The sequence below is a fragment of the Mixophyes fleayi genome, chromosome 9, assembly GCF_038048845.1.
Source record: "Mixophyes fleayi isolate aMixFle1 chromosome 9, aMixFle1.hap1, whole genome shotgun sequence".
Lineage (NCBI taxonomy): Eukaryota > Metazoa > Chordata > Amphibia > Anura > Limnodynastidae > Mixophyes > Mixophyes fleayi.
Genome location: NC_134410.1, coordinates 27,903,093 through 27,931,029, shown reverse-complemented (window position 1 = coordinate 27,931,029; position 27,937 = coordinate 27,903,093). Strand labels below are relative to the sequence as shown.

At 41.0% G+C, this 27,937-nt stretch overlaps 1 protein-coding gene across 3 annotated transcripts; it reads left to right on the top strand.

The window, feature by feature from the left end:
- The first annotated feature begins 574 nt into the window (after positions 1-574).
- On the top strand, positions 575-26,866 carry DMPK (DM1 protein kinase). 3 transcript variants are annotated; one of them, XM_075187134.1, is made up of 16 exons: positions 575-669; positions 929-1,159; positions 5,607-5,698; positions 14,257-14,340; positions 14,453-14,548; positions 14,870-15,018; positions 15,129-15,222; positions 15,308-15,508; positions 16,723-16,986; positions 17,895-17,971; positions 18,115-18,217; positions 19,050-19,174; positions 20,192-20,295; positions 20,954-21,024; positions 21,349-21,423; positions 23,127-26,866. In XM_075187134.1, the coding sequence occupies exons 2-16, from the start codon at positions 1,027-1,029 to the stop codon at positions 23,190-23,192; spliced, it is 1,734 nt and encodes a 577-aa protein (XP_075043235.1). In that variant the 5' UTR covers positions 575-669; positions 929-1,026; the 3' UTR covers positions 23,193-26,866. The 3 variants fall into 3 exon arrangements, with proteins under 3 accessions (XP_075043235.1, XP_075043237.1, XP_075043238.1); XM_075187136.1 differs by having other exon boundaries at positions 575-1,159; positions 21,353-21,423; XM_075187137.1 differs by lacking the exons at positions 20,954-21,024; positions 21,349-21,423 and having other exon boundaries at positions 575-1,159.
- Positions 26,867-27,937: the final 1,071 nt, after the last annotated feature.

Sequence of the window (27,937 nt, the reverse complement as noted above, 5' to 3'; positions counted from 1 at the left end):
CATAAGGAATGACCAAGAGGAGTTGCAAAATCATTTTATAGGAGCTGACGTGTGGGGAGATCGCATCTAGGAAGGGAAGATTGAGGGGTGAATTGCATAGAAAAGAAAGAAGATCTGACTTGGGGAGGGGGTTGTGAGAAGGGGTCGCAAAAGCAGTAAAATAAAAGGAGATAAAGGAGAGTGATGCATAAACAGTAGAGAGAGAGAAAAAAAGAAAGTGATTGGGGAGTGTAAATTAAAGAATACAAACTGGCTAATTAGAGAAGGAAAAGTGAAGCACGAGGGATAGAGAGGATGGAGAGCCTCAGGGAAGCAGGCTGCAGAATCAGTGGAAACTGAGAGAGAAGAGACTGAGAAAGTGAGAAAACTGCAGCAGACAGGAAAAAATATTACTGGAAAAACCTGATTGGGTATGAGAGGAATGACTTGGAGATAAAATGAGTTGACTTTGTGAAAAAGAAGTGAGTAATTCAACCTTGTTAGAGTTAAAGGGACAAGGGAGGTGGAGAAGGGGGGTTGGATAGTGGCAGGAAGGAGGGAGAAAAGGGTGGGACAGAAAACAGAATTTAGAGGATAGGGAGAGAGAAGCTGAGAATGAGGATTGCCTACTGAAGGGATAAGGAGGGAGAGAGAATCTGGTAGTCACGCAAGATAGTAAAAGAACAAGAGGTGAAGTATCTTGCAGATCTCAGTACTTTCAATGCCTCGTTGTTTGTACTACTCAAGTCATAATGTTGTGGCAGTATCAGTAAGAGCTTATATAATAGTGTAATGTATCAATAATTACTTTAAAGCACTGAGAATAAGTTAGGCTAGTGGGAATTGATGATAGAAAGCAGCAGGTAGTAACCGGTACCTATAATTATCAAAATACTAGTTGATACCAGTCGATGCCAGTACAGTGAGTATAATTTGCTATAAAATTTAGACCCGGACCCAGAATTCATGGATGTAAGATGATCCCTCAGCGACTGTGACATGGACAGGTGGTCCTGCCAGTGAACCCCGAGTACCAGTACTCACAGGATGGAGCGTATACTCCTGACACCGGCACTCCTGAGTCTAGATGCTCTGCTGGACCTGATGATTTGCGTGTGTCACGAGTTGGTCACATCGCCTTTGGCCCATGAGCCGTACATCGCAGATTTCATCCATTGGGGTGAGTGTCTCCTACTGTAGCCCAGCATTGTTTTTCAATGAATGTTTATGTAGTGCCTTCATATGCCATATCGTTGTACAGCACATTCCAAAGGCAGAAAAAGGGTAACATAAACACACAGACCTGAGATCCTGTACAGAGTGTGTGGCTGTCACTTACGTCCTGCGCCTGTGTAATCCTGTGACTATAGCCATGTGGTTAACATGTCCTGAGTTTATAGGCTCGTCATCTGGTGTCGGGGAAAAATCTTGACTTTATTTGGCACTTAAAGTAATACAGAGAGAGTTAGACGGACTGTCTTTCAGTGTGTCCCTTGATCTGCTGTTTTATCACGAGTATTTATATCTTTGCACCTGTTACATTGTATGTAGACGCCATCTCTGTTCTCTATCTTATTGTTTCTATATACACCATCAATACCAGAATGTACAATACTGATGTATAGATGAAATCTATATGTACGTATATGTTTATACACACACTAGTCTGACTGGATGGGTTGGTTTATAACCCAGGGAGTGTAGGTGTCTGCAGCGTAACGCCCTGTAATTATAGATACAGTGCTGGCTGCTGCATGGTGTGACACAGACAGAGGGGCTCCTTCCCTCCCATAATAGGGTAACAATGGGTAATATCAGTTTGTCATGGTATGAAAAGTTCAGAGTAAAGTTATGAGACCTTCCACACAGTGAGAACACAGAGGGCTGTCTGCATGTTTGGCATGGTGGCACAATCAGGAGGGACTTTGGACTGTCCCTCTACAACTTAGTGTTATATGCTTCCCGAAAGATCCTCCCAATAATATGACAAAGAATGTCTCTCTGTACCTCCACATGCCAGCTAATACAGCCTCTCCTCTTTAGGGTGGCACAAAGAAATGTGGTAGCTTGTTTCTCAATGTAGTGTGAACTTGACACAACAAAGGCCCACACCACAATCCCATGAGGTTCAATCTAGAGGCATGTAAGAGTCCACTTGTTATACGAGTGGGGGGCTGCTCTCCATTTTTATACCCAATTTATGTGTGAAAGTGTTATATAAATAGAGGTGAGTGTACAGTCTGCGTCTCCCAGAAAGTGGGAATGAGTTAATTCCCCAGACGGGGAGGTAACACTATTACATTAACCATATGTGGAGTCTGTAAGAGCTACAGACTGACACAGTCCATATAAGGAAGAGGTCTTACTCTGCTCCCCCTGGACTAAGTACTCATTCTGCTGTCCCCACACCCTCCGCTCTTTCATTGCTCCCCCTTACTACCCCAATTATACTGATTGCACCCTAACACTCAGCATTTATACTACAGCCAGCACTCACTCAACATGGGAGACCCCCGACTCTCATTGTTATTCCTAATATTAGTACTTTTAAAGTGCTCCATAATAGAGACCAATAGCCATGAATTTTAAAATGCCATATCCAGCAATTATTTATTCTGCTATATACATATATATATATATATACATCAACATACGATGAATTGCTGACACAGCTCCTCATCGGCAACACACACTCCTTAGTCTATTCTTCACCTAACAGTTGTTTCTTCTCTTAACACCTATCTTTTCCTCATTCATTTATTGGGGTAGATAAACTGCTGAGGACATTCATCTCTCTCGTGGTCAGGATTTGATGGATTCCCAAGGACATACAGAGTTCTCTCTTTCTCATGTAGTTAGAGGTGGACAGGCTGCTGAGGACATTCAATGCTCACGTTACGTAGACAGTTGTGGACCATCAGCAGATGACACTCTGAACTTACCTCTGTATGTGAAGACACACAGAGCTCTCCTCGTGTGGTCAGTTGTGGACAGTTAGCAGTGACACGCTCCTCATGTGAGGACATAGAGTTCTCCTCCTGATGTAGTTAGAGGTGGACAGGCTCACTTTACGTGGTCAATTTTGGACAGTCAGCAGATAACTCTCCTTATGTGAGGACACTTAGAGCTATCCTCATGTTCATGATTAAACACATGGGTGAGGACACTTGGCATGCTTTTCCTTAAGTGATCAAGATTATCTTGAGGACAGCACTGGTGCTACTAAATCTTGGCCTGGTTGAGCTGGTCAACAACTGCCCTGTCCAACTGGTGTAGACTTTTTTATCTCATCTAGTGCTTTTGCTCTATTATGCCTCCATCTGGTTCTCATGCACTGTTCCCTCCTTGAAACCACTATTCTTGCTGTATGCTTATAGTACTTAGTGCCGTTATCTTTTTCTTTCTCTAGTTCTTTTACTACTCCTATTCTTTATCTAGTGTTCTTGATCGTCTTTTCCTCTTCATTTAATGCTCTATATCTAATCTTCCTCTTTATCGAATACTGTTGCTCTATGCATCCTCTTCATCTTATGTTATTTTCTTCCTCTATATTTAGAGCTCTTGCCCTGCCCCCCCATCTAGTTTTATTGATCTTTTCATCACTTATTACTATTGCTTTAGACTGCCCCCATCTTTTCCCTTTCATCTATTGATCTTATTTTATGCTACCTCTTCGTCTATTGCTATTGTTCAGTTTTACATCTGAATTTAGTCCTCTTGCCCTATACTTTCTCCTCATCTAGAGTTCTTGCTGTATTCTTGATTTAGTACTCTTGATTTGTTCTTTCTCTTCATTTAGAGCACTTCCTCTGCTCCACCTCTTTGTCTGATGCTTCTGCACTGTTCTTCTTTTAGTGCTTTTTGCTCTCTTCTTATTTTAGTGCTTTTTGCTTTGTACTTCTTTTAGTGTTTTTGCTCTGTTCTTATTTTAGTGCTTTTGCTTTGTTCTTTTTTTAGTGCTTTTTGGTCTGTTCTTCTTTTAGTACTTTTTGGTCTGTTCTTATTTTAGTACTTTTTGGTCTGTTCTTCTTTTAGTACTTTTTGCTCTCTTCTTCTTTTAGTGCTTTTTGGTCTGTTCTTTCTTTTAGTACTTTTTGGTCTGTTCTTCTTTTAGTGCTTTTTGGTCTGTTCTTCTTTTAATGCTTTTTGCTCTCTTCTTCTTTTAGTGCTTTTTATTCTCTTCTTTCTATTCTGTTCTTGCTCTGATTTTCCTCATTATTTAGCATTCTTCCTTTATTTTTCCTAATTGTTTAGAGCAGAGATGTGAAACTTATTAATCAGGATATGCAATGCATTCTACTGGGAACTTCCCAACACTGACATTTTGGGCCCCTGAAAAAATGCAAATTGGATACCTGGTGTCTCAGCTAAAAAAAAGGTTGAGTGTCATTGGTCTAGAGTAGGGTTGTTCAACCCTTTTTATCATTTATAACCTTATGATGATTAGTTAATGTGTCCCCCCTATTCTGTATCAATTCATCCAAAGTTCCCTTAACATCTGTACATTTATTCCATGCACCCCTGAATGATAAATGATTGCCAAGTAAATCCACTGTGTCATTAAATGTTTGGGGGAAAAACATAATTTTAAATATGTTTTATTCATAATATATTAAACTATTATTCTGACATTAATCCATGCATACCACAGAATTTGTGGAAGTACCCCTTGATTCTGTGTGATGTACCCCTGGAGTTACATAAAGCATACATGGAGAACCCCTGGTCTACACAGCTTGCTCCTCTTCTCCCTCCACATCCATCTTTAATTAGTTTGGCTACTAGGTGGTTCTTTTGCAATTGTTAAATTATAATTATTATTATTATTATTATTATTACTATTATTATTATTATTATCACTAACAAGCATTTTAGAAGTTATGCTTATGTTATACTAATTGTTGTGTGATAATTCATAGATTTTAGTTATATTAAAAGCTTTATATGTTCCAACCTTTGTCTACATGTCTCATCTTTGAATATTATTAAGTGATAAATCATCAGACACTTGTGTTTCCAGAATGTTTATCCCCCCCCCCCCATGTGTGTGGCACATCATACATGTAAGCCAAAAAGGAAACGCCTGTCTATCCCAGTTGTGCGAGACATTTTCTAATTCAAGGCAACTATCATTTAAAACAACTTCTTCATAGAAAGTATTGATATTTCTCGTAAAGTGCCGGTCACCTGCACACACTGGAGGCAGCCATTGTAGGCTGAACCAATATTTATGTGAATGGAAGTAAACAATACATTAGGCACTAATGATATTACTGAGGCATGAAGCACACTCTTCTTAGTGAATTTAGGCTTATTGACGACACTTTGGCTACTTCAACTTTATGTAAGTGACCGGTACACTTAAAGGTTGCTATCTGGGTATGGGGCACTATTTCGGTGAGAGCTTATCCTAAACTAGACTTATTTTAAGAATTTTCTCTGTTACTCATATTATTTTATGAAACATCCAGCCTGTTATTGTGATAGACGAATGTGCCCTGACACACTGATTAGGAATCACTGCTCTCGGTATATACTGTTATATGTAGGAGACCTTGTATCCATACTGTGCTCAGGGTTTCAGTATACAAGATCTATGTGTAACGTGTACATTTGTCGGTTGGCAGCTGAGCCATTAGTCCAGAGTTTACGGGAACAGAGGATGAAGAGAAGTGATTTTGACATACTAAAGGTGATTGGACGAGGAGCATTCAGTGAGGTAAGAATGTGGTGATCTCTGTTCTCTATATAATGACTTACTTGTTTTTTAATGTTTAACCTTGGTATGTGAAGATTGTTCTGAAAATATCGTTATTGTTTTGAGCATAAAATGTGGAAACAAGTATTTAATTATTTGTAGACTGTCTACACAAGTAGAGACAGACATATTCGAGTCTTTTTTGCATACTAGCCACCAATAGTATGGTATTCATTGTATACTAGCCACCAGGAGTATGGTATTCATTGTATACTAGCCACCAGGAGTATGGTATTCATTGTATACTAGCCACCAAGATTATGGTATTCTTTGTATACTAGCCACCAGGAGTATGGTATTCATTGTATACTAGCCACCAATAGTATGGTATTCATTGTATACTAGCCACCAGGAGTATGGTATTCATTGTATACTAGCCACCAAGATTATGGTATTCTTTGTATACTAGCCACTAGGATTATGGTACTCATTGTATACTAGCCACCAGGATTATGGTATTCATAGTATACTAGCCATCAAGATTATGGTATTCTTTGTATACTAGCCACTAGGATTATGGTACTCATTGTATACTAGCCACCAGGATTATGGTATTCATTGTATACTAGCCATCAAGATTATGGTATTCTTTGTATACTAGCCACCAGGATTATGCTATTCATTGTATACTAGCCACCAGAATTATGGTAATTATTGTATACTAGCCACCAGGATTATGGTATTCATTGTATACTAGCCACCAGGATTATGGTATTCATTGTATACTAGCCACCAGGATTATGGTATTCATTGTATACTAGCCACCAGGATTATGGTATTCTTTGTATACTAGCCACCATGATTATGGTATTCTTTGTATACTAGCCACCAGGATTATGGTATTCTTTGTATACTAGCCACCAGGATTATGGTATTTTTTGCATACTAGCCACCAAGAATATTGTATTCATTGTATACTAACCATCAAGATTATGGTATTCTTTGTATACTAGCCACTAGGATTATGGTATTCATTGTATACTAGCCACCAGAATTGTGGTCTGTTTTGTATACCAGCCACCAGATTGGTGTCTGTATTTTTATACTAGTCACTTAGATTTAAGTTTTTTTGTCCCCCTCCATGACTCAATAGAAAAGATATAGGTAATCACAAAGATAATTACCATTACAGATAGTAAAAGTAATTAAAAATGATCATTGTATTTTTTTATGCTGATAGACACACATAAGAAAGTAATGTGGTAAGATCATTACACAAGGAGCACCCTGTAATTATATCCCCCTTGGCCTGGGCTGAAATGACCGTTCCACAAATGCAGACCTGGTGCATTGTATACTTGCCGTTAGCTTGGGGGCTGTATTACATATCGGCTATACGATTGGGGTGGGTATTGAATACTTACCACTAGAATGACTCCACTAAACAACATATACAGAGACTCACATTATAGAACTATGTATGGTTTATTCATGCCTGATTCATTCAAAAGCTATGCATGTCTAATTAATGCATGCCTAACACAACAACATGCTGTGTATCATATGAAGAATGTGTCTCTAATCTTTATTTGAAACATCCTGTCAGCAAAGTATGGGTACAAGTTATTCTGTTCAGAAAGCTACGGTTTAATTAGTATAAATAGGAGCAGTCATTCTGCCTGCTTGGTTGTAGGTAAAACACTTACCATAGACTCTAATAGAATAATGCCATTAGCACACAGTACGATGTCCCATCGTTCCTCCTGAGCAGCAACCTGACTGAGTCAATGGTCCAAGGGGTGACAACTATATGTAATGTGATTGCTGTGGACTTTGGAGATGATTGACAGACCTCTACTTATAATGGCTTCTCATAGGCAACACAGGAGATTAACCCACAATACTGAGAAAAGGAAGCCATATATTCCAAATAATATGTATATTTTGGGTATGTCCTCCATGTATGGAGCACATTTGGAGGGACAACACCTAAAGCTAGAGAACAATTCAACAGTTGTTAAGGATTTGTCCCTGGAAATGCCCCTCCTTTTTTAATATTGACCTACTGCACAGTACAATTCCTGCAGTTATGTATGCTGAATGCAATTCTCACCATCCATTCTTATACTCTGGACTTTGTAACTTGATGTTTATTGAATGGGAGCATTGAAAATGCAATTACATTATGTACCCAGGTCAGTAAACAAATGATGGGCAATGTTGCCCTTGTATGTCTTACTGAGATCACGCATCACGTTTCCTAGATGCACTTGCTCAGCATTAAAGTGCATCAGCTCTGTAAAATCTTCTAACTATAATAAAATGAGTGCAGCATTGTGAGGTTTGGTTTGAGATGCTGTAGTGTCATTAACAGCTTTTATTTATGAGTTTATTCAAATTTAGGAAACCCACTTTGTAAAATGAAGAGCGTTTTTTAAAAAAGCCGAAGGGAAACACAAAGGATTGTCCTTACTCCTCCGTATAGTCACTTGTTAGATGCTACTGATACCTAACTCCGTCAGTATGGATGTGTGGGAATGAAATAACAGGAAGCTGCAAATGATGAACCTGTCCAGCCTGCTGATATGCACCTGTGGCTAGGTAGTGACAGGCAGAATCCAGAACGAACATTACATTTGGATGTCCCTGTGTGCAATGAGTGGGTGTCCCATTGGAGATTGCTAGGGGCACACCCTCCAACATAGACACCCTACTGTTCTACTGTTCTACTGTTCTTCTGTCTTGGCCGGAAATCAAAGAACTAAGCATCTGGTAATATCTCCTTTTTGAACCACCATTTAAAACTAGACATAGTTAGGGGTGGCTTTAGAAACTGGGAATATTTCACCAAAACCTGAGTTTCCTTTTTGTGTAAAGCAGAAGGAATTAATAGTAAAATACTTTCTACTTGCCTTCTCGAAGGGCCAATGACCATATCTTCTTTGGGGTGTCTGATGGGCAGCACGGTGGCTTAGTGGTCAGCACTTCTGCCTTACAGCACTGGGTTCATGAGTTCAATTCCCGACCATGGCCTTATCTGTGTGGAGTTTGTATGTTCTCCCCGTGTTTGCGTGGGTTTTATCCATGTGCTCCGGTTTCCTCCCACAGTCCAAAAACATACTGGTAGGTTAATAGGCTGCTAACAAATTGACCCTAGTCTGTGTCTGTCTGTGTGTCTGTGTGTTAGGGAATTTAGACAGTAAGCCCCAATGGGGCAGGGACTGATGGGAATTAGTTCTCTGTACAGCGCTATATATATATAAATGATGATGATGACTGTCACCTGCCTCTTTACTACTAGGCACACCTAGGCGGTCACATGAGGTGCCAGGATTTAGGGGATTCCTAAAACACTGATGAATGACATAATGTCACTCATTCAGTATCTTTATTTTCACCGCTGCACCCCCACACTGAGTGACAGCCACTGACATGGAGGGTAAGCGCTGGCAGCTTCTTAATTGTGAAGCCTCTGGCTGCTTCTCCTCCATTCTGGTAAAGGGCTGGGAAAATTTCACCTCCCTCACCCATTCCATACGAGCTAAGAAGCTGGTAGAGGCAAGGGAGGGGGCGCCTTGGTGGAGGGGTGCCCAAGGCCGTGTCAATCATACAGAGTGGTGTTGATAGCCCTCTAAGTGGATTTTTTTATTTATGTGAATGGGAAGTTCACAAGTAACGGCATCAGCACCTACTTGGCAATCTGAGCTATAAGTGTAGAAGGGAGAGTGGAGTACAAATAATAGAGCCATCAGGGAACCTTGCAGATCCAACATGCAACATATCCAGGGCAAGTGGGATTTTAAGTGTATTTATAGCTTATATTGGGAGTATTTTTTTTTTCAAAAATTTTAATATAGACGATGAGTTAGAGAAGAATTGTCTGTGATTCATTGGCATTTTTTTTAGGAGGAAGTTAAAATATTTACTCAACTGATACCAGATGAGATGAAGATCAGTTAGGACTTAGGGTGGGTCTACACATTCGTGGAGGTCTGAAATTTGAACGCTTTGTGCTGCATGGGGTGTAGGCTTTTATGAGCTCCAACAAATTTCACATGTTTAGACTGAAGTACTGTCAAGATATGAGATCAGAACATGGATGTTTAAAAAAAAAAAGATAATGTATGGTCATTTGGACAAGAGAACAATATTAAATGTGGTGATAAGCGGTGTGTGGACCCACACTTGTCTTCACTGTCTAGAAGAATAAAAGTGGTGGGTGACTAGCACTATATTACAGAAAGTAGGTTGAAGTGGGCTTAATTCACAGATGGTTAAATAATTTGCTGTCCAGTGAAAATCAAAGTTCAACTTAAATAATTGGTTTGGAGGAGAGACACTTGTGAGTGTCTGATTTTGAGTAAGATGTAGACCAGATATTTGTGTAAACTGATCTGGTGTGGGATAAAGATTTAGAAATGCTGTTAGGGTTGGCAGAAGCTCAGATGTACAGTATGTTGTTGTGAACAAGGAACACTTAAACTCGTACTGACCTATTTGGCTTCTCATAATACTTGTATCTTTTCTTATAAAAGCTGCAATTGTTTCCTTGACATAATAAAGAGGCCTATTTTGTTCTACATTTAATTCTAAAACTATAGGAGACATGACCCTGCAGTTTTATAAAAAATAAGGGGGTAATGACTAGACGGTACCACCAAGGGACCATGCTTTAAGTACTCTATACCGAATAATAAGTTGTTCCATTAGAGGGCATCAGGCAGGATGAGGATGAGCATAGGTTGCCTGTTGTTGATTCAGATGCAGCCTTTTGGCAAATGTGATTGAAAGATGACTGCTATCATTGTATGTGTGGTCATCATCCAATTGTTTATTGTCCTCTTTGTGAAATAAAACATATTGCTGCCTCCTTTAACCAGCCTTTGCCAGTCAACTACTAGTTTTAGCATGCACAGCTGACAATAACTTCAGGTAAAAGGCAAATTATCACCGCAGGCTAAAATTATTCAGAGCTAACACTAACCAAGCTCGCTACCGTATTGCAATATTCAAGTATGGTATATGTGTACCTTTTTGTCAGCTGTGAAGTGTTGAAGTGTCTGCATGGTGTGGTACATTTATCATGTGCATGGCCAGCTTCAAATCTGGTTGCTATGGGTTACAGAGCATGAATGGGCTGTTTCCTCCATGGTATTAAACAAGCCCCATAGTCTCTATGGTGCTTCTATGTCCAGCACACAGTGGTAACTACTATTTTGTTGGCTGAACCAATATTCATGAGAATGCAGCTTATAAGTTCCCTAATACACAGTGACAACACTTAGGGATATATTTGTAACGCCTGCGGGGAACAGGACAGACGCACACAGATAACTTACCTTACAAACGATGGTCACCTCCTGTCCGCTTCCGAGACACCCCAGCCACTCTCCTACCCCAGCAGACCAGCAACCGAACCTCTGTCCCCTCGTTTTACTTCCCTCTATGGAAGAAACAGAAATTAAGGCCGTGCCTATCAGGGGAGGGCTGTCCGAGACCACAGCAATGAGCAGAGACACTCAAGTCAATCTCGCTTGCCGCCACCTCGTTTTATTTTTGCCAAGGGTGCGGGACTATGAGCACTTGAGATCAGGAACAGTCCCGCCTCAAGTACTCCACTCATCTCTCAGTGAGGGTCTAACCGAAAGAGCGAATATTGCGTTATACTCACCAGGCACTCCAACTTCCGGTCCCTGCTCTCCTGCTTCTCTCAGACACCTGTGGATGACAGACACAACACAGCCTCCCTCTACTCTACCAGTGAGGCTACTATGTACACCCACACCACTGCACTAACTAACAACAGGCGGCCCGACCCTACCAAATATCTAATGGCCAGGAACGCAACTTGACTATAAACTGGGTGCCTAAACCTCCTCCCTCTACTTCACGGGGAACACCAGTCGGTGTTCATGCACTACTCCGGATGGCTGTTCTATAACCCTCACCCAGGTCGTACTGAGAAGACTATCTTCTCCTATGGGGTCACTCACAAATTCCTAAGGACTAGTCGCACGTGGCACGAAAGAGGCTCACTGGAGCAGCGCACCACCGGAGTGTCAACTGCGACACGGAACTGCCAGTCGTCACTACCGGAACTCGAAACGACTGCCTTCACTCAAGCGGAAAACCTGTCCCAGTCCGGAACCGCCAGAGAACGTGCCGGAACTGAGGACTGTAACACCCAAATAGAACTACGGGACACCCCCTGGAACTGAAATGTGCTGTGCTGCACTGCCAGTGAGAAACTCAATCACCGCCTCTGGAAACCAGCATAACCCCAGGGACCTACGGGATGGGAAAACAACTGTGTGTTCTTCCCTAGCTATGTGTATGTGCTTAACTACACCTTGTCCCCACAGACTCCAAAAACATACTGGTAGGTTAATTGGCTGCTATCAAAAATTGACCCTAGTGAGTGTGTGTCTATATTAGGGAATTTAGAATGTAAGCTCCAATGGGGCAGGGACTGATGTGAATGAGTTCTCTGTACAGCGCTGCGGAATTAGTGGCGCTATTTAAATAAAAAAAGATGATAATGATGATGATGAAGATGCAGATTATTGCAGGAATAATAAACAGATGATTCAATGACCAAGGTAAAAGTCAAAAGCATACATCAAACACAAGATTTCCAACTTCCCATCAGGGTCAATGTGCATCTCATCCAAATTATTGCCTTTGAATTCAGCCAGTCTGTCACTCTTGAGAGCCATTAACAGTTTGCTGATCTTGGTAAGTTGGAGAGTACTTTCTGGGAGGTGGTAATACTGCTGGTGCACAATGATGTCATGCCGAAGGAAGTCCGCCAACTGATCCAGTGTTGTTTAGGTTGAGAACCTTTGAAAGAGTGGCAACGTGCTTTCAAAGTTTCGTGGAAACCAGCGTGTGGGAATGTTTGGCCCCACACTCTCAGACAAACAAACCCTCCATCATGGCTCGGCACTCCACAAATCTCAATATATTTTGCAAGCTGTGCCTGACTTTCAGTGCCAGAGAGCGTGTCTTAAATGTACTTGTCTCCTCGTCATAGCCAGCTACCAGCTTCACAGCATCTACTATACGCAGAAGGTTTGATGAGGTGGTAATATCTTATTTCCTCTATAAAGGGGTAGCTCTTCTGGTCTGTAGCAGTAGCCTGCCCATTTCTCTAAACTTCTGATGGATGTACATGCTAACATCTGAACTGACCCGGTTGGAGAGATGCTGCCCCATCTGCATGATGCATCGGTCATTCTTGACTGTGAGAAAGACTTCCTCCTGGGTCATGTCACTCAAGAGCTTCCAAAAGCCATCACTGATGTCAGGTGGAACAGGCTCAGCAAAGGCTCTGTTTTTGCCAGGTGTAGGTTTCGTCGCCCCTTCGGTTTAGCTTACATCTCTTCATGTGTCGTTACAGGTACTTCCATGCAAACATACCTTGGCAGGCTGCACAGTGCATGAAACCTTCGTCATCCATCTCTTTGTCTGGAAGTGTGCATAGGCCCAGAACGCCACAACCTATGCTTATAACATCAGCGTTGTGTGCAAAGTTGCCTCTATGGTGAAGATGTGCCAATTGAATGCACCATTCTTTCGAGTGCTTGGGGAATTTTATGGCCCGGGCTCCTTCAGTCTCATTGTGGTGAACATGCTCCATATGCCAGGTTAATTTTGTAAGGGGCTTCTCACAGTACAGGCAGCACTGCTTTTTGTTATATGCCATGAAGCCATCATTGTTTTTGAATAGCTTCCGACCTTCTGTGTTTAAAACACCACTGCCATCTGGTCGAGAATGGTCGAGCATAGAACACATCTCTGGGTACCTGCATTTACTTCCACTGCCAGTCAATGGGGCATCACCACTGGTGTCTGAACCACTCTCCTCCAAAGTGTCAGGGGCATACTTATCTCTACTGCAATCTCCTCCTCTTCCTGCTCGTAGTGGGACATTCGTGTGAATGGTCAACTAACCTCTATGGTGGCGTGCACACACACTCTACCCTCCATATCGGACACATGCACATTTTTTGCGGGGACATGGCAGATTTTTAAGCTGAGCATATCAGCAATGTACCCTGCATTGGTAAGCTTGTTCAGACCTCATTGCTTGTCCCCACTAGGACCAAGGTCCCCACAGTGCAAACAGCTCAATGTCCCCACAAGTATAGGAATGCAAGTACGCACACACACACTATATATAATATACAGCTTATATTATATAGTGGTCTTTTTACATACATTATGAAAGACTAGCTCATTTTAGTTATTAAATAATTAATATTAATTAAATCTTATTTAAACATTACTGCATAAAAGTTTAATTCTAAGAATAAAGCATTTTTAATGCCTTTATTCTGTGGACACTATCCTGAGCTGGCGCTAACAGCACAGGTAACGTGGCAGTAGAGTTTCCTCGTGTTGCCAACGGTAACACTCATTGTCCTTTCATAAATAGACCTCTTGTTCATTGTCTGAAAGAATGGATGCTGAAGAGAAATATATGGACCTTAGCAGTGACATTCAGTTCATAGTACATGTCATACTTCATCTGTTCCTCTGTTCTCTAGCTCAGCCATTTGCTCATTTCTTATCTCCAGGTTGCAGTTGTGCGGAAGAAAAGCAACTCTCAAGTTTACGCCATGAAGATAATGAACAAGTGGGACCTCCTGAAAAGATCGGATGTGAGAGGAGAGGGCATATAGAGGGATGGTGTGTGGGGAGTAACGGGAGAGAGTAAAGACCAAAGGAAGAGGGTGACCAAGATCACATTTTGTTCATGTCTGTTGTGTCTAGGTTGCCTGCTACAGAGAAGAGCGAGACGTGTTGGTGAATGGAGACAACAGGTGGTTAACACAGCTGCACTTTGCTTTTCAAGATGAAAATTATCTTGTAAGTTTGTCCTACTGCAAAGACATTGTGATATCAGAAATAAGGGGAAGGGGGACTCTGTTCCTTGTTACACAATGTGTTGCAGGCAACTGACCAAACAGACAGTACCTTATTCCTGCAGAATGACAGTGACTTAGAGAAGGGAATAAAGTCTGTCCTTTAGGACATTACGGTTGCAGGTGACAAACACAAAGCCTGGTAATCTGTGCTTTTATGTATGGAGATTTATCATTTTAGAGGTAGTATAGTCAGATACATGAATTAGGTGTCCTCAGAGTGATCCACCGATTTCGACAGAGGTCTTTTTGGTTTATTTTCTAGTACGTTGTGATGGATTACTACGTGGGAGGTGACCTCCTCTCCCTCCTCAGTAAGTTCCCAGATGGGTTTCCTCCCCACATGGCTATCTTCTACCTGGCTGAGATGGTCATGGCTGTCAATTCTGTCCACTCTCTTGGCTACATACACAGGTGAGGGAATCGCGAGCTATGTAGAAAATTTGTCTTACAGATGTGATAATGATTAAACTTTTTTCTCAATCTTCTTCTCCTATTCTCCCCGTCCTGTCCTTCTATTTCAGGGATATAAAGCCAGACAACATGCTTTTAAACCGGTCGGGTCACATCCTTCTTGGGGACTTTGGTTCTTGCCTGAAACTACGAGAAGACGGCACGGTACAGTCAACCTACGTTTCAGTCTCCGCTCCTGACCACTCCAATTCTCCAGTTTTTTACTTAAAACTCCTCACTTTTCTCAAAGGTTTCCTGCTCTGTGGCTGTGGGGACTCCTGACTACCTTTCCCCAGAAATTCTCCTTTCCCTTGAAGACCACACCTTGTCCTATGGTGTTGAATGCGATTGGTGGTCAATAGGGGCTTGCGCTTATGAAATGTTCTTCGGACACCCTCCCTTTTATGCTGAATCTGTTGTGGAAACATACGGAAAGATCCTTCATTACAAAGTAAGTGAACTTTGGTCCACAGTACATGTGAATTTGCCTTGTATCTCTATCTCTCTATAAGACATAGGGACTGTTTTACTGTTGGGTAAAATAGAGTATTTCATTTGTTCTATAGAGGCACACAAGCAGATGAGTCTTTGGGATACTTAGCTTCATCGCCAGGGAGACACTGACAGAATCATAAATAGTTATATTAGTTTTCTATCTTTGGGGTGTTACACAACCCACCTCCTCTCCTCCACATGAGTACGTTGGTGGGAGTTGCTCCCCTAGGGCTCCTGTCTTTTGTACTTGGACCTCTGAAAGATAGCTGACTGAATGATGCAAGTCCAATTTACTTATAGAATTAACAGCTGGTTTATTATTGGATGATAGCGATAGCTGTTAATTTGGGAGCCGGCTGTCTTCTACACCTGCATCTTACCTACAATGATCCAAGTACAAGTCAACATTAAACAGATGGCTGGAGATCTAACGTGAGAGTAAGGAGGTCCATCTTCTGGAATACACAGTCAGACATGACCTCAGTATATGACATTTTTCTATGGCGAGACTGCCAGATTGGACCAGTGAATATTCCACTCTGATACACCTGACATTGGTCAACACCAGCTGATATCACCCTTTGATGCAAACCACAAACCACCTGCCCCCACGCAGCTGTACCAACTCAAAGCTGAATGAGGATGTATACACATTGAATCATTAAAAGAGGTAAAGATGGGAGGCTATTAAATTTAGCTTCCTGGCAATTACATTGCAAGTGATTTGTGGTGGTTACAGTAATGGAAACATTGGCTTAGGCCGGCCCACAAGGAGCTATTTTAAAGGTATAAAAAATTCTACAACCATTAAAATCCATCACTGGGTACACAGTACTTAAACATGATTAGGAGAGAAAAATGAAAATGAAAAATTATATAGTAAGACATATGTTATTTATTTAATGAAAAATTATATATATCTATATATATATATATATATGTATATATGTATATATACGTGTGTGTGCTATGTAATATCTGTATGGGCATCCCCTTTAATTTTAGCTACAGTGAAATCCTTACAGACAGTAAATTCCTACGGATCTGTAAATATTTAACTGCTGTAGGGAGACTACGACAGATAATACTTGGGAATATTTCATTTGCTGGCTTGGGAATAGATACCATAACAGGCTGAAGAGAAGATCAACTTACTCTTTCTTTTTCCAGGAACACTTCAACTTTCCCTCCTCAGCCAATGGGATACCACCTGAGGCGTTTGAATTCATCTCATCACTCATCTGTGAGCGGGAATTCCGTCTGGGCCTCGATGGAGTTCATGATTTTCAGACACACCCGTTGTTTGCTGACATTGACTGGGAAGACTTGCGGGATTGCACTCCACCGTACGTTCCTGACTCAGGAGGAGCCACAGACACCTCAAATTTTGATGTGGTTGAAGATCAGCTATCAGAAATGATCAGCGGGGGAGGAGTGAGTATCTTCATGAATTAAAGGGCAACTATCAGAGTTTTTTCTAACGGAAATTTAGTACCTGATGATTACAGCACCTAAAATAAAAATTTATATTTACTAAACTGCGGATTTGAAAAAGTAGAGATGTTGCCTATAGCAACCAATCAGATTCTAGCTGTCATTTATTTAGTGCACTCTACAAAATGACAGCTACAATCTGATTGGTTGCTATAGGCATCATCTCCAGTTTTTCAAACCCGCAGTTTAGTAAATATACCCCCTGGTGCTTAAGTTTTGAAGGTATTTTTTAGAAATCTCAGGGACAACTAAAACCTTTGAGGTCCAGTGCAGAATTACAGCACATGGACGTCACAATGAACCACGCTGTAATACAGCCCAACATTTAAAGCTAAATGGCAAGGCAAGGCTTGATTTTTCTAGCACAGACAGCATAGATCCCTGTTGGAAGGAATCGATGTGATGTGGACAGTGTTGCATTGTGGTATGCAGGGCCCACAAGTAAATCCAGCTACAACGGCCCACTTTAAAGTTGATAATAACATATTTATGTACATACTTTTCTGATAAGTTTAATAGCCAGTCCAACTCAGCAGGTGAAACTTCTTTCTTAGTCATTGTGATTGCACATTTGCAAAGAGATCCTAGAAGATCTCGTTTGGTCATTTTCCCTGTGACAAGTAAGAAAGGAGAGCTTTGTGGCATGCCGCATTGTTTACTAGTAAGGTAGCAAAGTAGAACCCTTTGTACAAATTGCATCTCTGAGGGACATTTATAAAAACGGTCATCACTAAGTTTTTAGCAATTTGCCCCGTGTCTGTATTTTCAAGAAACTAGCCCAGTTCATTTGGAGTCTGACATCACTTGTTTTGAAAGTGATCCAAAGCAGAACCTCTTGTTTTTCTCAGGAGACCATATCAGATGTCGGAGACAGCTCTCCTCTTGGAGTCAACCTTCCCTTTGTTGGCTACTCTTATACGTCAAGGTAAGTGCAACCTGACCTTTCTGCAATATTGATGATGATCAGCAGTGCTTGGTAAACATTTTTGTGTAGATGGAACAATAAATGTGTTTTTCAGAAAAACATGCGATATTTGTACACATATTGCATCTATGTGTCTGTCCTAGGGAGGATGGGAGAGAGCATGTTTGGGGAAACTTGAGAAGCTCCTGTGGATGTACGTTGGGATCAAACCCAGACCTGAAAACGATGAGCCATGGGGTGGACTTGGTGAGTAATTTTGTCACATACAACCCTAGTTTCCATGTTCTAATCATTTCATACATGCAGAGCTTCTTCTTTTTCTTTGCTTGGGATCAGTTTCCAGTTTCAGACATTAAAGAGTTTATCAACAAATTAAGAGCGGCAATATATTTTCCTTATCCTTCTATTAACACCAGTAACCTTTGTGTATATGTGGTTGAACACAGTATAGTAAACTACTTCAATATTCTGTAATTAAAAGAATATTATCACCATCAGCTATTTATATAGCACCACAAATTCCGCAGCACTGTACAGAGAACTCACTGGCATCAGTCCCTGCCCCATTGGAGCTTACAGTCTAAATTCCCTAACATACACACACACAGACTAGGGTCAATTTGATAGCAGACAATTAATCTACCAGTATGTTTTTGGATTGTGGGAGCACCCCCAAGCAAACACAGGGAGAACATACAAACACCACACAGATAAGGCCATGGTTGGGAATTGAACTCATGACCCCAGTGCTGAAAGGCAGAAGTGCTAACCACTAAGCCACCGTGCTTCCCATAATAAGGGATATAAGTCCCAATTGGTTTATTGAAGAGGTGATATCACTGTTTATAAGTATGCACAGTGTGCAAGACTTTGTAATCTTAGCCTATATGCCCCCTTGGCTGTCTGCCTCTGTAAACGTCTTTCAAGTTGGTGGTTTATGGAATACACAGACTACATAGTTCTGCGAGATGGTATTGCGTCACAGGAGCACTGCATGTAAAGGGATAAATTGGTATTTTGGGTGTTGGTAATAAATTTATATCCAGACTGTAGTAAAACATATACTTCATGCCATCAGGAATCACACCTGGACCCCTTACTGTTGTCCGACTTGCGGAATGCTCTACAGAGTGAGATAGAGGCCCGGGAGGCTCTAACTTCAGAGATCAACCTACTTCAAACAGCCAATCAGAGCCTGGCCTGGTGAGAGCTGATTTGTCAGGATGCATGAAACTTGTCCTTTTCAATGACTATACTTATTGATTTATTGTGGACTGAATAGAAATGTTGTGCCAGCAATTGAATAAATGAATGTAATGTAACCTATTTTTTCTAAGTTAGATTATTGTGATATATGTAGTTCCCCTGTTGCTATATGTATGTCTTGTTGTGTACTATTAATATGTACATCTGAATTTTGGATCTATCAAATAATAGTAGGTATTTAAATATGTGAGTTTTACCCTACCATTCCCCCATGTGGAAAGTAGTTCATAGGCAAACGGAATTGTTTAGATGAAATTAGATTTTTTGCTGCAGGAAATGATATTCAAATTAACCTCAAGTGTGTAGACTGTATATATAGGGACATTTCTTGTTTAGCAGGTGGTTGCAAAGTAGTTTTAACCTCGCGAAGGGACTTGACTTTTACATGTCCTCAGATGTGCTGGGGATCTGCCGTTGGCAATTTATGGGATATCCTGTGCCCCTTCTGCAGGCAATTGATACGGTAAAGTGCATTTATCTGCACTGAAGAATGAATGTAATTAAAAGATTAAAATCTAGAGATCTGAGAATGAAGACCTTGTCCTCATGATGTATTAAAAACATAAATGAGGCTCTAAAAAGCAGTAGCTTGAAAAAAGTTAACTAAAAGTTGTACTAAAGGTTGTGTTCATAAAAGGATAACAATCAGATCACCTATGACGGTCCGCAGCCTTGCATATCAAAGCGTCAGTATGGCAGCAAAATCAAAATACGGAATGTGCAAATGGAAGAGAACCTGAGAGGGGAAGTCTGAATTTTTACTTTTTTTGTAAATAATGCGTCAGATAATTGTATAATACTTGAATGGCGTATGTTGTGTTATTTATACTTGTATAGTGACTGCTCCATAAGCGAACACCTTTCCTGTACACATTGTGTTTTACAATCTCGCTTACTTCTACCAGTGAGTTTGGTTTAGTAGCAAATTGTCTATTATCCTCTCTGTCCCCACAGTCGCCTGTATGAAGCCGACCAGATGAACTGTGAACTTCAGAGCAAGATCCGCTCATTGGAGCAGCAAATAAGAGACCGAGAAGGAGGGGAGGAAGAGGAGAGAGGTGAGAGAGGTCCCCAGTTTAATAAAGAATCCATTTACACATTAGGTAAAATTCAAGTGATTTACTTGTGTGCCCTATAGCTGTGTCTATTGCATGGCGAACGCTGCTGGGAAACCTGTTATTAAGATCTAGGAACGTTGTGGTTGGAAGCAACACAGTTACAACATGCAGTGTTCCAGGTCTAGCGCATGTGTGTACTCATGACGCTTTTACCGTAGAGAACCATTATACCAGGTGCCCACCGTACCGTTATAATCAGGGCCGCCAAGAGGAATTTCAGGCCCAGATACAGCAACTTCTTGAGACCCCTTCCATAGCTGCCACAGGGGGCATTGGTGGTCTCCTCTACTACACAGGCAGGCCAAGGTCACCAGACAGGCCCGGGCCCCGGTACCTTGTACCTGCCTTCCCCTCTTTGGCGCCCCTGGTTATAATACCCGTAAAGGTATCTTTTTTTACCTTCTGTGTACAATCTCTAACACTGTTGTACCGTCTGTTTCTTGTGTTTTCAGCGGCTTCCTCTGCCTCCTCCTGCTCTCCTAGTCACTTCTGCTTCCTCTGTATATACCAATCTCCCCTTCTCTGTCTTTATAACTAACCTTTACTCCCTTCTACTAGCAGCACGTGTCTATGATGTGTCTCCTCCACCCTCTTACAGACAAACTTTCCCCCCCTCGAAGATGTGAAACCTGCAACCAGAACTCTGAGCCTGCTTCTAGGATTAGACAAGTGAGATACCTCTAGGGATGGGAATGGGAGTCTGAGCTGGTGCTCTGGGGAACTAGTGGGGGTAACAATACATCTAGGACTGGATATTGGGAAAGGGGGTAAGAGGCAGTCTTGGTCCTGGGGAGGAGGAGACTACAAGAAGGATATGGTGATTGTATAGGACATAGAATGCATATATCAGCTAACGGGCATAAGGGTTATGGTAGAGCCTGGTTTGGTGGACGGGGTACTAAGGGATTGTGGTAGTGGTAGGAAGGATTAAACCAGATGGATCATTGAAACCTCCAAGGCTGACTCCATACTTGTGTCTGTCTTCTCTCTCAGCTAGATAGCTGTATGCCTTCCTATTGCTACCCCTTAGTGACACCAGTTCACCGTCATATGCTGCTCTTCTCACGGGTATGTCACGTGCATGTCACCTATTGTGTTCCTCCGTGTGGCAAGTGGTGGACACCCCATCCCTCCCTTGTATGTCTCTGTCACAGTATACTCTGGTCATCCCTGTTGGAAGTCCCCTGTCCTGTGTGTGTTGTCCAAATCAAAGGGTTACTGAACCTAATATACAAGTTAATCCAACATAAACATATATATATATATATATATATATATATATGTATATATACACATACATACTCACAACAATACATGTAAAAGTTCTTGGAAGTCTTTTACATTGTTTTACCATTTAATTTACCATGTGCCAAAATACAGAAAGTTTGTAATAACTAAAATGATTTGTGACAGAGGACAGAGGAGAGGGTCCCAGAGACGAGGGACCAGATGTCAAGAGGACATGGTAACCTTAATGCAGCATCAATGTATTTACCCCCTTTAAATTCCAATTCCTGTGTATTGTTCGCTTTTATTTCATCCTCAATCTCTCTCTCTTTCTGAATCTCTGAATCTCTCTTTCTGAATAACTCTCTCTCTCTTTCTCTCTCTCTCTCTCTCTCTGTCGCTTCCTCTCTCTCTGTCTTCTGCTCTCCCTGTCTCACTTACCGGCCTCATTTCTTCTCCCTTTTATTTCTCAGATTCCCTCTGTGAGTGGCGGATCATTTTGCCCTATAAATACTGTTGCGCTGGTGAAATTCCTGTGCTGGTCCGCATTGCGCAGTCTCTTTCAGGCTTCACTGATGAATCAAATATTGGGCCTTTTCGTCTTTTGACCGAAAACGCCATGAGCACCCTATATATATTCAACAAACCCAAGTTTCTGATTTAAAACTTCCTCCGTAGGCATTGCTAGATTACTCAGTCTGCTTGGAAGGCATAGAACGGGTCCTCTGCTGGGCAGGTGTGACAATCCGATCAGATCACAACTGACCTACATTCAACCATGCAGTGATCCAGTATGTAATGGCAAACCTGATTCTCAGTCCTGCCAAATCCAATCCAGTCCAATCCGAATCTGGTTGACTATTGGGTGGATACACACTGCATACTGTTGACCAATTTAGTTTAATTGAACAACCAAAATCTTATCAACCATTTCAAGCTGAGGGAAGAACACAACTATTGTCCTCTTCTCTGAGACTCAAACACAGGAAGTGTCACAACATTACCTTAAATATAGTGAGTTCTCTTAGGTTCTGAAATTTTAATATATATATATATATATATATATATATATATATATATATATATTAAAATGGCTCATCCAATTGTCAATACCTGAAATTTGGTATACTGACATTATTTGACAAAAAAATTAGAAAAGTCAAGTCCGTTAACTTCCATCATCCCCCCTTCCCCCCCGTGGGAGGGGTAGTAAAGGCTAAATTTACGACTTGAGGGGTCAAACTCATTTTCGTGAGGTAATTTTACCTCATGAACACACATTAAAAAGGGCGCTTGCGTTGGGAAGTAAAGATCTTTCCCTGAGGAGGCCTGGGCTAGGCCCAAATGCATGACAAGAACCTTTTTAAGACCTTAAGTATCTTGATTTGACTAGAATGCATGAGTATCATGCACGGGTTAACTTATATATATATATATATATATATACACACACACACATATACATATTAACTTGTATTTTAGGTTTGGTGGTCTTTCGGCACTTGGCGTTCCTCTGTGTCACTCTTTCACTGTGTCTCCTACAGGTACCTAAACCAGACTCTTCCTGGGTCGGATACCTTCTGCACCCGAGCACTTGGCCCTTGAAGTAGATGATGACTCCACTCTGAGGGACAACTTTGAGACTCAGTTTTCAGAGATGTACAGAGCAGTCACGGAGCAGCAAAGTTTACATGTCTCAAGCACTCTGATAGCCCTTAATCGCAAAGATCAGGTTTACATTATATACTTTGTGTTACACTGATAACAAATGTATAAGAAGTCTGACACGTGTAAATTAAAGTGCACCTGTCACTGAAGACAGCCATTTTGTTGCATTTTCGTTGTATTTGGTTCAGCCCACAAAATGGCTGTCTGCTATTTTAGACCTTAGATGCACTTTAATGATATACAGACACACTGTGAGTTCTCACATCTAAGATTACCCAGCATCCTTATCTGCAGTGGAAGAACTGCTTGATGTGTGATTTTTATTTTATGTTTTTACTGTAATTGTCTTAATCACGTGCACATATGTGCAAATACACACGCACACATATAGAGATTAACCTCAAGCACATAATCAGCATTGTTTTGACAGGTCTTAAATAACATAATAACAGAGTAAAAATAATATTTCTATGAATCTTTCATTTATAGGAATAAACTGTGAAAATCTAATACCTTAAGAAAGATGTTTTTATATTATGAGGTAACGCACCAGCTTACCCACAACATAGCAGCAAAGGACATGAATCATTTGCTTAGCCCATTACAGGATGTGTTGATGTTTTTTTCACTGGTTTATTTCAGATAATTTTATTATTTTTCTATTTTTGGCCAAAAGTATATACACGTAGAGTATGCATAGATTTGTGTATAACGGCGTTTCTACACAAGAGTACTGAGATCACAGTGACTTCCCTTTATGACAATCCTCTCTTTTCTCTTTTGATGAAGTACGATGATGATGGTGATTATGATAATTATGTGTTTTTAGAAGCAGCAGTTGATTATGACTATATACAATGTGAGACATAAGAGGTAATGAGGCGAATCTTCTGTTCTTAATCGGTGCATAATGGAGTCAGACTACATTGTCCACGATGGGAGATACTGGCTTATTTAGATGAATGTTAAGGACGTTTAGAACTTACCTTTGAAGTAATGAATTATTGATAATGGTCCCAGTTTGAATGTATTCCGAAAAAAAATTCAGTCCAACTGTTTTCTGTCATGTTTTAAAATAGATGAGACCAATCATTGCACTCACTTGTTGGGGGGCACAGTCAGGGAACTAGAGTCCACCCATCTCCTTGACCCAGTGGCAGATAATATTAAACAGAACACAGTGGAGTCCTACATCCGTGAAGTATGACTAGTTCTGAGTGAACTGGTAGACTGAGAATGAATATTGGTTTAGCCCACAAAAAGGCTACCACCATTGGAGGTAATTTTTGAAGGGCGTTCGATGCGCCATCATTATTCAAGCATTTGGTTATTACTCCTATTATAAAAAAAAACTAATTATGACCCAAAACCCTCTCTGATATACTTGTCCAATCTCTCAACTGCCATGTTTTTCCAAGTTTCTGTAAAGGCTTGTCTACACTTACTTCTCTCACCTCCTTTCCTCACACCACCTAATGCACCCTTTTCAATAAGGCTTTTGTTCCATCATCATCATCATTTATTTATATAGCGCCAACATATTCCGTAGCGCTTTACAATTGGGGACAAACATAGTAAACTAATAAACAAACTGGGTAAAACAGACAAAGAGGGGAGAAGGCCCTGCTCGCAAGCTTACAATCTATGGGACAATGGGAGTTTGACACATTAGGTTAAGTCTACATTTTGCATTTTGGCCCAGTCAGACTGCAAAGGTAAAAGTGACTCATAAGCTAAATGATCCTGTCACACAACAATGTTGGTCAGGGGGTGGTTGTTTTGTGTGAAATTGTGTAACGGGTGGTAATAGGGTAATGTAGTGAGGTTAAGAGGGTGGCTGAGGAATATTATAAGCTTGTCTGAAGAGGTGGGTTTTCAGAGAACGCTTGAAGGTTAGTAGACCAGAGGAGAGTCTTATTGTGCGAGGGAGAGAATTCCTTAGAGTGGGTGTAGCCCAAAAAAAAGTCCTTTAACCGAGAATGGGAGGATGTAATGAGTGTGGATGAGAGACGTAGATCTTGTGCAGAACGGAGTTGCTGAGTTGTGAGACAAGAGAGGAGATGTATGTTGGTGTAGCCTTGTTGATGGCCTTGTATGTTAGTAAAAGTATTTTATATTGTATTAGGTAGAAAACAGGCAGCTTGTACTGACCAAGGTGGTCAATAATTTGATCACTGCTAAATCTGAAGGCCTCTTGTCACTTCTAGGCTTGGTCCTCAGTCCTCTTCTCTATCTATACCACTTTTCTATACCACTTCTCTTAGACAAAATAAATAAGTTGGATTTCAGTGTCATCCCTATGTGGATGTCGACCAAATTTTCCTGCTCGCATTCTTCAACATATGTTTTGGCCTGTGTTACTGAATGTCTTTCTACCATGGATGTCCCCTTGTTACATCAAACTCAGTCTTAAAATTAGAGCTAATAATCTTTCCACTAGTCAAATAAACTACATACTTGACATCAATTTCTGATTACAACACGACAATGACCCCTACCCTTCAATCCCACTGCCTAGGTGTCATCAACTCAGGACTTTCCTTTGTTCCCCACATCCAATCTATATTCAGATTTTGTTACATACATCTAAGAAACATTTCCAGAATACACTTTAATTCCTGCATCCACTATTGAAATTTCATTCTTGCTGGTCTTTCTCTAACCAGACTTTCATCCTGTAATCTAGACTAATTTTCCTTTGAAACTACTGCTGCTCCATTCAGCTGGTCCTCACTTTTCTTACATGTATAAAATACGGGTTGGATACGCTTTACTTATTACCAGTATTCCGACATGGAGAAGCCCTACAAAGAAAATCCGAAAATCCGACTTACCTTCAACCCGACGCTGGACATCTCCGATAAAAGCACCATGTTGACAGCAAGTGATTCCGATTGAACAAGTGTTCGGCACTGCAGGCTGACGTCATCGCGACGTCTGTCATTAGAAATTTAAAGTGGCAATGTTGGGTTAAGTGTTTAAACACTTAAGCTTAGGGGTCCCCACATTGCCGGTTTAAATTTCTCCATGTCGGAATAGTGGTAATCGTAAAAACGATTATCACCGATAAAATACATCTACTAACGTACAAAGTCATTATCAAAACTGTACCAATATACATCTCTTTCCTTGTCTCAGTAAATCTTCCAACTCAGTCCCTCAACTCTGCCCAAAGTTTGCGCCTCTCATCCACACTTATTACTTGTGCCCATTCCCAGTAACATGACTTTTGTTTTGGCTGCCCCCCACTCTGTGGAATTCCCTCCCTCTACAACAAGACTTTCCCATTGCCTCAAGTCCTTCAAGGGTTCCCTGAAGACTGACCTCTTTAGGTTAGTGATCAAATTCCCGAACCACCCGATTACCACTCAAAACTTACATTTATTTATTTACAACCTACTGACCCCCAAACCCTCATTGCTGTATGACTGGATCATATAGCCCCACTAAGCACTTTTCCCATTGCAATCTGGCTGACCAATATGCACTCTGAGGCACTTACTCTTGTATATGAAATGCAGAGTTTCCTATGGACTATAAGCTTGCAGATAGGGCCCTGTTACCTCTTTGCCCTTACTACTGTGTTTATCCCCAATTGGAAAGCGCTATGGAGTATGGTGGTGCCACACAAATAAATAATGCACCGTACAAAATGACCATGGGTTTGCACCCGTCTGTTCGCCCAGCACATACCAAGGTGCACACCTGCTCCCCGCTGTCAGAAGATGCCTCCACTACTACAAGTGGGCCTAAGTGTGTGGAGGAGTATAAGATGAAAGACGTGCACTGTGCCAAATTTATAAACGTCACATGAAAAGTCTAACTACCGACCACTTTATAACCACCCACTCATTGGTTATAACTTGTGGGGTTCTCTGCTAAAATACTGCTTGGTGTAGCCTCATTTATGACTTAATTTAATCATGAAAGTGAGGGGACTTGTGACACTTTTGTGTTTTTAAAGCTTGTTTAACATTGGGCAAAAAGTGTATTTAGAAATCACTTCTCTACTAGAGAGCAAACCGTGTCCCATTAAAAGTACAGGATCAGACTTGATCTCCACCAGCCCTGAGCTGCTACAAAAAAAATATCAAGTTTTTTGCAACCCTAAAAATTCACGTCCTTCGCCCCTTTATTTTATTTCAGTATTCTTACTCCCCAAGCTGATATCTTGTTTCTGCAGTACTCTGTCATCCTCCATAAATGGAGCGATGTAACTCCGCCCATCTCCTCCCATTGGCTGATGCAAGCTTATCTTCCTCTAGTAATGCTGCCCTTTAAACCTGTGCGCTTTGGTGGACATCTAGGTTCATTTGCTGAAATAGGGGCATTTCCTATGGATCTCGGATACTTTTTGCTCCGGAAATTGCCTCTACTGTGTTTAAGCAAAGGCTACATTAACAGTTTACCACCGGATTGGATTTCAGGCTAATACCCAAAAATCTATTTTACTCATTAATACTTTGAAATGACTAGACGCTGGTTTAGTTTATTCCAAGGAATTTTTAAATAGAAGCAACTGTGGCATCAGTCCCAGAAGAGTCTCGTTCCTTCAATACCTAAAGTGCATATTGTAATCTTAATTTCCAACCTAGCAACCAAATAACATCCAATGACAGCAACAGTCAGATGTTTGCACTTCACTTGTGGTCTTTTTATATAGAAGTCTATATATCTGCGTAATTGT

Excerpts from the sequence above, each read along its gene's own strand:
- DMPK (XM_075187134.1), top strand. The coding sequence starts at position 1,027 with ATGGAGCGTATACTCCTGACACCGGCACTCCTGAGTCTAGATGCTCTG. Across the intron at positions 15,223-15,307 it reads AACTACGAGAAGACGGCACG|GTTTCCTGCTCTGTGGCTGT; the intron begins GTACAGTCAACC and ends CTTTTCTCAAAG. Across the intron at positions 17,972-18,114 it reads GGCTACTCTTATACGTCAAG|GGAGGATGGGAGAGAGCATG; the intron begins GTAAGTGCAACC and ends TGTCTGTCCTAG.